The sequence below is a fragment of the Gigantopelta aegis genome, chromosome 11 (assembly GCF_016097555.1).
Source record: "Gigantopelta aegis isolate Gae_Host chromosome 11, Gae_host_genome, whole genome shotgun sequence".
Lineage (NCBI taxonomy): Eukaryota > Metazoa > Mollusca > Gastropoda > Neomphalida > Peltospiridae > Gigantopelta > Gigantopelta aegis.
Window position 1 is genome coordinate 21,720,358 of NC_054709.1, and position 15,537 is coordinate 21,735,894.

At 34.1% G+C, this 15,537-nt stretch overlaps 1 protein-coding gene across 2 annotated transcripts in view; it reads right to left on the reverse strand.

Annotated features, from left to right (window-relative positions):
- LOC121384981 (collagen alpha-1(I) chain-like) overlaps nucleotides 1-15,537 on the reverse strand; it is a 94,664-nt gene that overhangs the window by 39,388 nt on the left and 39,739 nt on the right. For both annotated transcript variants that reach the window (XM_041515490.1, XM_041515491.1), the window contains exons 16-29: nucleotides 14,794-14,937; nucleotides 13,729-13,827; nucleotides 12,971-13,078; nucleotides 11,470-11,523; nucleotides 10,972-11,079; nucleotides 10,525-10,569; nucleotides 9,888-9,941; nucleotides 8,432-8,530; nucleotides 6,633-6,740; nucleotides 4,621-4,674; nucleotides 3,639-3,737; nucleotides 2,677-2,775; nucleotides 1,982-2,035; nucleotides 896-949 (exon numbers count right to left, since the gene is read on the reverse strand). In XM_041515490.1, the coding sequence (XP_041371424.1) occupies nucleotides 896-949; nucleotides 1,982-2,035; nucleotides 2,677-2,775; nucleotides 3,639-3,737; nucleotides 4,621-4,674; nucleotides 6,633-6,740; nucleotides 8,432-8,530; nucleotides 9,888-9,941; nucleotides 10,525-10,569; nucleotides 10,972-11,079; nucleotides 11,470-11,523; nucleotides 12,971-13,078; nucleotides 13,729-13,827; nucleotides 14,794-14,937 (1,179 nt within the window). The remainder of the gene's footprint in view (nucleotides 1-895; nucleotides 950-1,981; nucleotides 2,036-2,676; nucleotides 2,776-3,638; nucleotides 3,738-4,620; nucleotides 4,675-6,632; nucleotides 6,741-8,431; nucleotides 8,531-9,887; nucleotides 9,942-10,524; nucleotides 10,570-10,971; nucleotides 11,080-11,469; nucleotides 11,524-12,970; nucleotides 13,079-13,728; nucleotides 13,828-14,793; nucleotides 14,938-15,537) is intronic.

The following is a 15,537-nucleotide window of genomic DNA, read 5'->3' on the forward strand; positions in this document are numbered from 1 at the left end:
ATAGATCATTCATTAACTCATTTATACATGTACGTATGTCCATGATTTTATCAAATTCAAGTTCAAGCATGCTGTCCTGGGAACAAACCTCAGCTATCTGGGCTGCCTGTCCAGGACAGAGGATTAATTGTTAATGAGAGAAAAGTCGGTGTAGTGGCTTTACACCTACCCACTGAGTTGCTAAAACTCGCTCTGGGTGGGAGCTGGTAATTGGCTGTGAACCCTGTACCTACCAGCCTTACGTCCGGTGGCTTAACCACGACACCACCGAGGCCGGTCCATAGACCATAACAATTAAGCTTTGCTTTGATTATTTTATGAAAAACGACCCGGGTCAGTTAACTGAGAGTTGTTGACCTTAATACAAGTATGTCACTGAAAAGTGATGTCATGGTTAGTTAACTGTGAGTTGTTGACCTTGACACCAATACGTGACTGAAGAGTGATGTCATGGTCAATTAACTGTGAGTTCTTGACCTCGATACCAATACATTATGAAGAGTGATGTCATGGTCAATTAACTGTGAGTTCTTGACCTCGATACCAATACATTATGAAGAGTGATGTCATGGTCAATTAACTGTAAGTTCTTGACCTCAATACCAATACATTATGAAGAGTGATGTCATGGTCAATTAACTGTAAGTTCTTGACCTCGATACCAATACATTATGAAGAGTGATGTCATGGTCAATTAACTGTGAGTTCTTGACCTCAATACCAATACATGTACATTATGAAGAGTGATGTCATGGTCAATTAACTGTGAGTTCTTGACCTCGATACCAATACATTATGAAGAGTGATGTCATGGTCAATTAACTGTAAGTTCTTGACCTCAATACCAATACATGTACATTATTGAAGAGTGATGTCATGAATGTTTTCAACTTACAGTGTCTCCCTTTGTGCCTGGTTCCCCAGATGGTCCTCTCTCTCCTGGCAAACCCTGCAGAAAAAGTCATATCTCACTACCAGTATCATAAATATAACAAACATTATTAATATATACAGAAAATATTCCTTAATTATTAATATTCTGCTTCCAATATCTCTATTCTAAATATAACAAGCATTATTAATCTATTTTTAAAATATTCCGCAATTAAATTATTACTACCAGTATCTCTAATTCAAATACACACAAACATTTAAATTTATTAATCTACATTGTATTTAAAAAATATTCATCAAATAATATCTTGCTACTGGTATATCTAACTTAAATATACACAAACATTATTAACCTATATAGAATATATTCATCAAACAACAACAAAAATCAAACCTAAACTTGTTTGTATCTACAAAATATTTATTAGTTAGAATATTTTAAAACAACATACCTTTTCACAGCTCAAATAAAGCATTTGACTGACAACTAAATAAAGTGATACACCTAACATAGCTGAAGTTGAACATGCACCTCTAATTAAATAAAGTGTTGCACCTAAAATAGCTGACGTTTTAATGAAAAACCTGAACATGCATCTTTAAGTAAATAAAGTGTTGCACCTAACACACATGTAGCTGAAGTTTTAATGAAAAACCTGAATATGTGACTTTAACTAAGTAAAGTGTTATACCCAACCTAGCTGAAGTTTTAATGAAAAACCTGAACATGTGACTTTAACTTAGTAAAGTATTGTACCCAACCTAGCTGAAGTTTTAATGAAAAACCTGAACATGCGACTTTAACTTAGTAAAGTATTGTACCCAACCTAGCTGAAGTTTTAATAAAAACCTGAACATGCACCTTTAACTAAAAAAAGTGTTGCACCCAACCTAGCTGAAGTTTCAATGGAAAAATTGAACATACAACTTTAACTAAGTAAAGTGTTGTACCCAACCTAGCTGCATGAAGTTTTAATGAAAAACCTGAACATGCACCTTTAACTAAATAAAGTGTAGCACCCAACCTAGCTGAAATTTTAATGAAAAAACTGAACATGCACCTTTAACTAAATAAAGTGTTGCTTACAATTGATCCCTGAGGTCCATTTTCTCCTTGAATACCAACTTCACCCGGTGGTCCCTGTCACATACACAAATCAACATTAAACAGAAAACTAAATTTGTTTTAATGTTTTAAAACAATTAAATAGATAAAAAAACATAAAATTTAAACATTGGGTTTCACTAATATTACAACTAAGCCATGTCTGGTTCTGTTAGTGCCTGATTACAGTTCCACCCTGCCCACAGCACCTTTCATCCTTGCCTCCTGCAACACTCGTTCCTACCCACTGTACCTGTCACCCCTAGCTACTTGACATCTCATCCCTGCCTCTTACAACCTCCACCCCTGCTGACTATACTTCCTACCCTTGCGCGCACCACCTCCAAACCCTGCCCACAACACTTCCAAAACCTGCCCACAACACTTCCAAAACCTGCCCACACCACCTCCAAACCCTGCCCACAGCACCTCCAAACCCTGCCCACAGCACCTCCAAACCCTGCCCACACTACCTCCAAACCCTGCCCAAAACACCTCCAAACCCTGCCCACAGCACCTCCAAACCCTGCCCACAGCACCCCTGCCCACAGCACCTCCAAACCCCTGCCCACAGCTAATTCAATTGTTTTACACTGTATTTGTTACCTCTGCTACTCCACCCTAACCCCATTATTCAAGTATGTATTATTTTATTACGCGGTAGTGAGATGTCTTACCCTTTCTCCATCAGGCCCCTGTGGTCCTACTGCACCTGTTGCTCCGGCCTCACCTTCAGGGCCGATCGGGCCCCGCTCTCCAGGGAACCCTCGCTCTCCCTTTAAAGACACAAACAAACAAAATTGTCACACACAACCACAGGAATTAACTATTTATATCTCGTCACACACAACCACAGGAATTAACTATTTATATCTCGCTCTTCCTCTAAAGATCCAAACAAACATCACTGTAACACACAATCACAGGAATTAACTATTTATATCTTGTCTCCCTTTAAAAACATAAACAAACAACATTGTCACACACAACCACAGGAACTAACTATTTACATCTCGCTTTCCCTTTAAATACAAACTAACATCATTGTCACACACAACCATAGGAATTAGCTATTGATACTAAAAATTTAAACTAATAATTAGCATTTTCTGGCCAAAGAAAACCATTCACACATACGTTTACATATGACTTTTTTTTGTTCATACCCTGATGAATGTAGAAAAGGCCAGACAATTCTTATAATTAAATTTGAAACATACTTACTTATAATAATACTAAAAGTTCATTTTTTTAATAGATTTTTTTTCTTAAACAATAAAGTTTAATAAGATAAAGTACATGTGAAAAATCTTAAATCCGGAATTCACTACTTGCACTTTGATTTGATTATCTCAAACTTTAATTATATTTTGTCATTTTTTACACTAAGTTCATATTTTATTTTCATTTTCAATTTTTTTTTTTTCTTAAACAATAATGCTTGATAAGACATTATACCAATATAAAGTGACATTCCCCAAAAACTTCATTTACGCATTCATCGAGAAATTAACAAACTTGTTTTGCTTTGGCTTGACCAATGAGATGGCTGTAAATTGTAATGAACATAACGGAAATTGAATTATATGGTGGAACCAAAAATGTGTCCTGAAAACATGAGCAGTGATAAAGAACCTACCCTGAATCCAGGGCGGCCATTTGAGCCTGGTGGTCCTGGAGCTCCAGGCTCACCCTCTGTTCCTGCTTCTCCAGGGGGGCCAAGGGGGCCAGGGGGGCCCTAAATAACAACATCAACTATTATAATAACAATAATAATAATCTCTTATAATGTTAATAAATCTCCCAAGTACTAATATAATAATGATGATGATAATAAAATAGAAGAAGAAGAATCCCTTATATTAATAATCTCTGAAGTACTAATATAATAATGATGATGATAATAAAATAGAAGAAGAAGAAGAAAAAGAATCCCTTATGTTAATAATCTCCCAATTTAATATACATGTAATGATAATAATGATGATGATAACAATAGTAATAATAAAAAGAAAACAATAATAATAATGTTAATAAATCTCCCAAGTAATAATAATAATAATAACAATAAATTCTTTATTTAGTGAGGGTAACTCAGTTAGCAAAAGCTAATCTTCCCTGAGGCCCTCAGGTACAAACAATACAGAATTACAATACATACATTTATGAACAAATAGAAAATACATATATGGCCATAAACATATGTACAAATGATATTATTTCAGAAATATTTCTTGAGTCTATATTTAAAAACAGCAGTAACAATGTAATAATAATAATGTTAATAAATCTCCCAATTACCAATATAATAATGATAATAATGATGATGATAATAATAGTAATAATAGTAGGCCTAATAGTAATAGTAATAATAATAATAATAACAATAATGTTGATAAATCTCCCAATTACCAGTATAATAATGATAATAATGATGATGATAATAATAGTAATAATAGTAGGCCTAATAGTAATAGTAATAATAATAACAATAATAATAATAATGTTGATAATTCTCCCAAATAACAATGCAATAACAATTAAAGAATAATACTTATCACCAGTACTAGTAGAAGCAGTTGTAAGATATAAATATGAGAATATCTTCTGTAATCTCTCACCTGGAAGCCTGGGGGTCCACCCACACCTGCTTCTCCACGCACACCTGGTTCTCCCTGAAACAGACATCAACGCAACTGTAACAACACTACACAATAAATACATAAAGGCTTCTAGATTATGGTAGCCCCACTCCCATGGCTCGTGATATTCAATGGGTACTAGTATTCCTGAAGGTGTGAAGATCGGTTATTTGCTGCACCTTATCGCTGCTGTTACAATATCCCTTTTTATGTAATAGTAAAACTTTACTGTGGCCGCTTAATACAGGTTTTTTTAGCGATTTGGGATCCGATTTAGGTGGCCGCTGGCCGCGTTAGTCAGGTGACCGCTTATTACAGGTGTATTTACATTATAAATCATTTGGGAGGAAAAAAGTGCCCGCTTAAGACAGGTGGCCGTTAGGACAGGTTTGACTACATGTTTAAGTCACTCTCCACCACTGCACTACACTATTGTATATACTGTATGTATTAATTTATATGTTCAATGCTGTTTTTATGCTGTAAAGCTTAATGCAATAAAGAACTTGAACTTGTAGTCACAGTTAATATAATAGTATGAAACAGACATCAACGCAACTGTAACAACACTACAAAATAAGAGGAAATTCCTTTTGGAAAGTCAGTTATTGAAGGTCAGATATGACAATTAGGCCTACAACGATCAGACATTTGTTCTAATACGTCCTTAACTAGGATCACCTTACATGTACCTCATATATCGTGTACAAATGACATGTTTTATTATCAAAAACACTTAATAAAATGGAATATCCTGTGATGTCCAAACAGAGAGTTAATATTATAAAGCTCGTGTATGTCAAGATCACAATGACACAATACAATAAAAACCTACAATTATGGTAGGTTATTAAGGGTTGTTGGTAAATCATGCCTGCTGACATATAAATATTCCATGATTGCATTACTACAGAGTAGTAAACTTTAAAATTCAGCTATCTCAAAATATCATGTGTGACATTACATGTTAATCTGGTTGACCCTTCATATGGGTCTTTTAACAAAATCCTTTAGCAGCAATAACATAAATGTAAAGGATATTTAATCAATGTTTTGTTTTTAGGTTACTAAAATTTGGATTTCCCAACCATATCATTTGTAATTTATATGTGTATAACTTGACATTTAATTATTTCTATGTTCATTATACAGTGAAGAACAAAATGCTATGTATCTTCTATGCCCACAAAAAACTAAAGCTCCATGTAAAATTTAACAAAAGTACATGTACAGGTACTTATGGCCATTTAGATCACTGACTGCGAAGCAAAGTTTACAAGTTTAACCAAAGAACCCATTTTGTTAGCGATCTGGATTTGAAGCTGGGATACAGTCGGTTTGGGATTGATCCCCGTCAGTTGGCTCATTGGGTTATTTCGTGTTCCAGCCAGTGCACCTGTTTGTGGGATGGTGCATATATAAAAGATCCCTTGCTACTATAATGGAAAAATGTAGCAGGTTTCCTCTCTTAAGACTATATGTCAAAATTACCCAATATTTGACATCCAATAGCCGATGATTACTATATCAATGTGCTCCGTGGTGTTGTTAAACAAAAGAGACCTTTTTTGAAGCTGGGCATATGAACAATGATTGATGATAGCATTTGTACTGAAACCCTGGGAAGGTATCCTGCTCATCCTCACCATAAAAACAAGTGAGAAAAGCAATCCACTATACATAGTATTTCACCCGAGTCAGTGAATTTAACCACCGACATTAACAAGGGTTCAAGGACATGTATTATGGGCAACAGCTCTACAGACTGGGAAAAAAACATGCAGACTCCTGGGGCTACCAAATTTATGAACTGGGCAACAAGTATCATTAATTTCATAAGCCAAGTGGGCTTCCACACATTTAGTTGTAAAAACAATATATGAATATGAATATCTTAACATTTCAAGCAACCATAAAATGTTGCTGGGCAATAACATTATGGAGTCATGACCATTAAGATGTAAAAAAATTCCACCTCAGCTCTATCTCACCTCTGGTCCTGGAGCTCCCTGTGATCCCATTTCACCAGTCGGTCCATTGTCACCAGGAGGTCCCTGAGGTCCCTGCACTCCGGGGTTGCCTGACTTTCCTGTTGAGCCCTGAATAAATATAATTATTCAAATAATGACAAACCAAATTAGGCAAAATCCAATGTAAATTCCTTATTTACCATCTGATTGTGAATAAATATAATTATTCAAATAATGATAAACCAAATTAGGCAAAATCCAATGTAAATTCCTTATTTACCATCTGATTGTGAATAAATATAATTATTCAAATAATGACAAACCAAATTAGGCAAAATCCACTGATAATTATTGAAATAATGACAAACCAAATTAGGCAAACTCCACTGATAATTATTGAAATAATGACAAAATCAAATTAGGTAAAATCCACTGTTAATTCCTTATTTTCACATCTGACTCGGAATAAATATAATTATTCAAATAATGACATTAAATTAGGCAAAAATCACTGATAATTCCTTATTTACCATCCGATTTTTAATAAATATAATCATTCAAATAATTACAAAATCAACTTAGGCAAAATCCACTGTTAATTCCTTATTTTCCCATCTGACTTTGTATGTTCTTATACAAAGTTATTATAGCCAGATATACATTTATAACCGTGCTGTAATCTTTGTTAGGGTAACCACTTCAAGTCAAATGACTACCTACATGTATTTATCGTTTCCCTTTCCCTCTTAATACAATTTCTATTGCTGTTGTTTTCATGTAAACAACCCTGTCCTTATGCTTTCGTGTGGGCTCTTGTTCTTTACACAATTTTGAGGAATCACATTTGTAAAGTGAGATTGATGTATGAAAATAAATATACAGAACTTCACATACACTGTTTTCGCTTCCTATTTAATACTCCTTTCATGCATTTATACTCTGCGGCAGCCTTGTGTAATGTTTCAAATTCGATGTGACATAATTAGTAAATCACATATGACTTCAGTAACAAAAAGGCACTAATTCCAGTAAAGATAAAATAGGAATTCCCCATTTAAAAATTCCAGTCCAGATTGCACATATGTGCGATACCAGATACTTTTATCACACAGCTTGAAATGTGTTTATCACTATATAGTAAGATTGAATAGCTATATAATAAATATCCTATTTCAGCACTTAACAAAAGGAAAAGTGATTGACCAGAGCCCCGTTCCATGAAGTGGTCTTAGCACTAAGATCCCTTTAAGTGCATATGGAATCTTGGAGTTTTAGTTGAAACCTAATAGATGGTCATTAACAATGTGCCAAGGTGTAATAAAGGTAGTACTAAACCAAATAACTTCCGGCTGGGTCAAAGTTCAAGGTGCACCTAACTTTTGATAAGAGCAGTTAACACCACCAGTCCTGCCATTGGTGATAAATGTGACAGAAAGTTTGTTGTGATAAACTGTTAGTTCATCTGGATAATAAATTCCTGTAATTTAATTTGAACTAGTGTCAATATACCATCTACCATTGTGTTTGAAATGTGCAGGGTTCCACTAAAAATAGCATTACAATATTTGTGTGGAACTAGAGTAGTCATTATCCCTGAAGTGAGCAGCTTGACACCCCACCCCCCCAATTTTTTCTGAGTCACTTGAAGGCTGAGGGGTTGTATATTTATATCTGTGGTATATATGTCGCTTGATATGCTGCAGGTAGGAGTTTCAGTCACATATGTTACTATTGTTGTCTATGGGATTTAATTTGGTGGTATACACCTAGAACTATTATTTATTTATATTATGTTTTATTCACAGCATATCTCGACTGACCCTTTCTCCCTGAGAACCCTGAGCTCCCTGTTGACCAGGGGGGCCAGGGGGTCCTGGGGAACCAATTTCTCCTGGTTTTCCATCGGCACCAGATGCACCCTGCAGTAGAAAGAAAATACCAAATATATTATTCAATTCAAAACAAGAGTCCCGAAGATATTTCAACATTAATAATAATAATAAAACAGCAATTATGATATTCAAGATGATCTAATTATGAAATTCAAGATGACCTAATTATGATATTCAAGATGATCTCATTACCATATTCAAGATGACCTAATTATCATATTCAAGATGACCTAATTATCATATTCAAGAAGATTTGATTATATTCAAGATGATCTAATTGTCATATTCAAGATGATCTCATTATCATATTCAAGATGATCTCAACATCATCTTCAAGATCTAATTATCATATTCAAGATGATCTCATTATCACATTCAAGATGATCTCATTATCATATTCAAGATGATCTAATTATCATATTCAATATTTAATTATCATATTCAAGATGATCTCATTATCACATTCAAGATGATCTCATTATCACATTCAAGATTATCTAATTATCATTCAAGATGATCTAATTATCATATTCAAGATGATCTCATTATCATATTCAAGATGATCTCATTATCATATTCAAGATGATCTCATCACATTCAAGATGATCTCATTATCATTCAAGATGATCTCATTATCATATTCAAGATGATCTCATTATCATATTCAAGATGATCTAATTATCATATTCAAGATGATCTAATTATCATATTCAAGATAGACTTTGATCAAGAGACATTTCAACATTAAAAACACAAAGTTAACAAACAATTACATTCATGCACACATACTTCATATATACACCTAAACATGTGAAGAGTTCAGGCGCAAAACGCGATATAAACCATAATCGTAGGCCCGCTGATTTGCTGCAAAACGTGATTGATCCTTATGAAATTGTATTGGGTAAATCCCATTTTTTCTTATCAAAACGCGATATATGCCAATTAAAAAAATCACTTTTACTGAAAATAAAAAATGGATATATCACGTTTTGCGCCTGAACTCTTCAAATATACCTATGTAAATTTGTATTACCCAGAAGTGTGGATAATGTCAGGGATAGGGCCCTGAATCGCTATCTTACAAACAATGTTGAACATAAATAATATTAAATACATAAATACATTACAAAAATGTACTGTGTGTAATTAAAAAACCCAAAAAACCCACAAGACATACAGGATGTATTGGAATCAACATCTTGTCTTCCTGGCGGGGAAAAAAACCCCACTTAAAATGTTCTCAATTTCACAAGCTTTGACATAAAAAGAAAACTCAGATATTTCCCAAAGGACATGAGAATGACAAAGCAGCTTCCCCTGAACTATACCCACCATGCTACCTCCCATCTCATATAGATGTGTAACCATAGAAACAACTTACAGCTGGTCCAGGAGGTCCAGATTTTCCATCAGGTCCGGCACTTCCTGGCATTCCCTAGAAGAAGAAAATATACACTTTAACATATACTTAAACAGATATGTCAAAACTAATAACAGAAAATATACACTTCAACATGGACTTAAACAGATATGTGAAAACTAATAACAGGAAATATACACTTCAACTTGTACTTAAACAGATATGTGAAAACTAATAACAAAAAATATACACTTCAACTTGTACTTAAACAGATATGTGAAAACTAATAACAGAAAATATACACTTCAACATGGACTTAAACCTGAGATACCAAAACTAACAGAAAATATACACTTCAACATGGACTTAAATCAGATACTAAAACTAAAAATACAGAAAATATACACTTCAACACAGACTTAAATCAGAGATACCAAAAGTAAAAATACAGAAAATACACTCATAAATGTATAAAACAATACTCATTCAGCATAGTTTGCCGTGTCCAGTGTTTTTTATCTTTATATATCGTAATTACATGTAACAATTATACAGTGAAACCTCTCCAAACCAGGCACTGCGTATTATGCATGTTAAGGTGAGTTTTAAATATATCTAATATAAATATTCATGAAACCTGGGCTTGTTACAGACTTACCGTTTCACCAGGAGGTCCAGGGGGGCCTGGGCGTCCAACCTCTCCCTAAAACACAAAGAGAAAACATACACTAATCTGTGAATCATAAAACATTGGGTTAGGTCTCACTACACAGATTTTCTCTGCCACTAAAACAGAGAGAAAACATACACTGATCTATGAATTATAAACCATCAATTCAGGTCTCACTACACAGATTTTCTCTGCCACTAAAATCTGCATTCATTTGCTAACAATAGAATGGGGTCTCATCATTTAGAAAGTACTCCCTGTGTGCATCAACCTTAATTGAACATAAATCTGAATATCAAGATAAATTACAATTATATTTATTTATGCATTCCATTATTTTCTATCGATTACTGTTATCAGTTTATGCACTTAAGTTGTAAAATTAAATGCAGACATAAAAAAACCCAGAAAAAAGTTACTGCTGGTAATACATACCATTGCACCAGTCTGACCCTGAGATCCTCTCAAGCCAGAGGCTCCATCCTCCCCTGGGGGTCCAGGACTGCCAGCAGGGCCAGGTCGACCTCGAGTTCCAGGAAGACCCTATAATATAAAATTCCTTCTGTTACATAATTCCTTATTTTATGTAACACCCTAAAATACATAATTCCTTGTTTTATGTAACATAATACCTTATTTATTCAAATGCTTAAAATATATAAATTCTTCATTGGTTTATGTAGGTTTAAATAGTTTTCTCAAATACATAAATACCTTTCTTGTCTATATTCTTAAAATGAGTAATTTCTTCATTGTGTAGATTCATAAAATACTTTCATAAATCTATTATTATATATCAATTTTTAACCATATTGGTAATAATTATTAAGTTTTGATATGTACCAATATATTTTTAACCATATGGGCAATAAGTTTTGATATGTACCAATATATTTTTAACCATATGGGCAATAAGTTTGGTTTTCTACTCACTCGTTCTCCTGCCAGTCCGGGGAGTCCAGGGGCTCCTGGAGCACCACGGAGTCCCTGAAACACAAGCAACCATCATATTAAGATGAGAATTATGTCAATTTTAAGCCTAATAAAACTTCTCAATCAACTCTTACAAAATGAACTGAAAACCCCCAGCTGATTACAAAACTGGACTTAATATGAGTGGTGACAGAATGATCGAAACACTTGTTGGGACAAATTAACGAAGCCTGTTTTTCTTAAATGCAGGTGTTTAAGCGTTGTAAATGTATGTAGTTACACATGTGTAAGACGTGTGTAAGTGATAAACAAGTGTTTAAGCGTTGTAAATGTATGTAGTTACACGTGTGTAAGTCATAAACAGGTGTTTAAGCGTTGTAAATGTATGTAGTTACACGTGTGTAAGTGATAAACAGGTGTTTAAGCGTTGTAAATGTATGTAGTTACACATGTGTAAGTGATAAACAGGTGTTTAAGCGTTGTAGTAACACATGTGTAAGTAATAAACAGGTGTTTAAGCATTGTAAATGTATGTAGTTACACATGTGTAAGTAATAAACAGGTGTTTAAGCGTTGTAAATGTATGTAGTTACACATGTGTAAGTCATAAACAGGTGTTTAAGCGTTGTAAATGTATGTAGTTACACATGTGTAAGTCATAAACAGGTGTTTAAGCGTTGTAAATGTATGTAGTTACACATGTGTAAGTCATAAACAGGTGTTTAAGCGTTGTAAATGTATGTAGTTACACATGTGTAAGTCATAAACAGGTGTTTAAGCATTGTATATGTATGTAGTTACACGTGTAAGTCATAAACAGGTGTTTAAGCGTTGTAAATGTATGTAGTTACACATGTGTAAGTCATAAACAGGTGTTTAAGCGTTGTAAATGTATGTAGTTACACATGTGTAAGTCATAAACAGGTGTTTAAGCGTTGTAAATGTATGTAGTTACACATGTGTAAGTGATAAACAGGTGTTTAAGCGTTGTAGTAACACACGTGTAAGTAATAAACAGGTGTTTAAGCATTGTAAATGTATGTAGTTACACATGTGTAAGTAATAAACAGGTGTTTAAGCGTTGTAAATGTATGTAGTTACACATGTGCAAGTCATAAACAGGTGTTTAAGCGTTGTAAATGTATGTAGTTACACATGTGTAAGTCGTAAACAGGTGTTTAAGCGTTGTAAATGTATGTAGTTACACATGTGTAAGTCATAAACAGGTGTTTAAGCGTTGTAAATGTATGTAGTTACACGTGTTGAAGTGAAAATAAATAAATAAACTTTTAGTAAATTTTATAGCATAAAAAAGGCATTCCCTGTGGCTGAAATTGGTGCATATTTCTGGGATTAAATTACTTGATAAAACTAAACATTTATGACTAATGTTGAAAGGAATGTTGTATTTACAATTATTGTTTCAAAGTGAAGATAGATGAATAAAAACTTATATAGTTTAAGGCTGAGATGGATGTGATTTTTCTGTAAACTCATTTACCTTTTTGCCAGCAAGTCCTGGTAAGCCTCCACGTCCACGGTTACCTGGTGACCCAGGTCCTCCCTTAATACCGGGCTCCCCCTTGTACCCTGGCTGTCCAAGATCTCCCTGTAACAAAATCATAACATTGTATCAGCTAACACATGGGTTACCATTGTAATAATTAACAAAAATTGCATCTATATACTTTATGGTAATCTAATTGGTCGAGAGGTACTTACTATTTTTTTGTTCATATCTCAATGAACCAAACAAATTTAAGCCACGCTTTTGTATGACCCTCTACGCAGTGTTATACAGTAGTGTGCACATCGTTTTTTCTGTTCATATTTGCATGAACCAAAAAATAATTGTGGTCAATTTGTAACTGAATCAACTCATAATACACGGCAGCCTCAGTGGTCTTGGGGCTGAAAGGTACTGGGTTCAAAACCAACCATTTTGTTTTATTTCTTCTCCTGAAGATGTTTTATTCTTCTCCTGAAGATGTTGTGTTTTTTACTGATGAAACATCAATTATACTTTTAACTCAGATGGTTTCAGTGGAAACAATTCTTTTAAATTTTTATACCAAATTCATAAGCATAAAAATCAAATGAAAATGAATGAAAGTAATGGCTTGATTCCACCGTTACTCGATATAGGCACAGAAAGGAAGATAAAATGAAATTATACTACTCTTTGTAAATCTGGTGATGTGCACTAATTTATACAGTGTCAAACAATTTAAAATAAATATGTTACTAAGAAACACATACCGGAGGTCCTTTGGGTCCGTCGTTGCCAGGACTTCCTAGTAATCCTGGCGGACCTCGTGGTCCTGGGAAACCTGGGGATCCAGCTGGACCCGGATCGCCCTGAAAACAGATCAAATCATTAAAGGTGTACTTTCTATTTCAACACTGTGCAGTACATGTATGTATGTCCAACAGATCAAATCATTAAAGGTGCACTTTCTACTTCAACATTGTGCGGTACATGTATGTCCAACAGATCAAATCATTAAAGGTGCACTTTCTACTTCAACATTGTATGGTACATCTAGATGTATGTCTAACAGATCAAATCATTAAAGGTGCACTTTCTACTTCAACATTGTATGGTACATGTATGTATGTCTAACAGATCAAATCATTAAAGGTCCACTTTCTACTTCAACATTGACTGGTACACTTATGTCTAACTAACTTACATTAATTTAAAACATTATAGAGAAGGCTTATGCAAAATTAATACTTTAATGGCACCTTTTAAAAATAAAACTCAGGCCTATAAAAGTTGCAATAATGATTTTTTTTTTCTTGTCTGGTGCTCACATGAATCTGGATTTGATTAACCCATTTTACAATCACAAATTAAATTTAGAAGATCATATACATAGTTGTAACTGGTTACGCAAAATAAACAGGTTACCTGTAAAAGTGTTGGTGTAAATATAAATGTGTAGTTAACACACACTACCAGAGCCTGAAGATACTTACAGTTTCTTACCATTTTTGCAAAATCAAATTTCATGTGAAAACTAAAATTTGAACTGTGTTTGACCAATCAAATGCATTATTTAACGACAGTAACACAGAATTTCAATACATACATGAATAACAGAAAAAACATATTATTATTATTAGGTCTTGGAATAAATAGATTTTCATTCTCCATATTTTTTAGAGTGAAGGCACATATATTAAAAAGTCTGAAAGATAGTTTGGGGCTTCTTTGTATAGACTTTTATAAACTTGTAATCATTTGTGGCAGAGAATTCTTGCTTTCACAGTCATCAATGTTAACTGCCGAATGAATGTACAGTTTATTGTGTATCTTACCGAGGCTCCCTTCTCCCCATCAGATCCGGCTCTCCCTGGGGGTCCAGGCTGGCCGTTCTCACCATCAGCACCTGGGAGTCCATTTTCTCCACGTGATCCCTGGGGGCCAACTGATCCCTTGGGGCCTTTGGCACCTGCTTCTCCCTGTTGGAAGATAAAAACAGTTTTACACAACGCTGCATGTCACACTAGCTAAATTACAAGATTGGCATCACCAAATCAAATTTCAAACACATCAAAGGTAATCATTTGGCTAACCTCTGTATCAACATAATTATATCGGGAGCGATCCCAGACCAACTGCGCATCAAGCGAGCATTTTATCACTGGGCTACGACACAAAGCAATACCACAGATTTAAATGTTAAAGTCTGTAAAACATACCACAGATTTAAATGTTAAAGTCTGTAAAACCTACCACAGATTTAAATGTTAAAGTCTGTAAAACCTACCACAGATTTAAATGTTAAAGTCTGTAAAACCTACCACAGATTTAAATGTTAAAGTCTGTAAAACACACCACAGATTTAAATGTTAAAGTCTGTAAAACATACCACAGATTTAAATGTTAGTCTGTAAACCTACCACAGATTTAAATGTTAAAGTCTGTAAAACCTACCACAGATTTAAATGTTAAAGTCTGTAAAACCTACCACAGATTTAAATGTTAAAGTCTGTAAAACACACCACAGATTTAAATGTTAAACTCTGTAAAACACACCACAGATTTAAATGTTAAAGTCT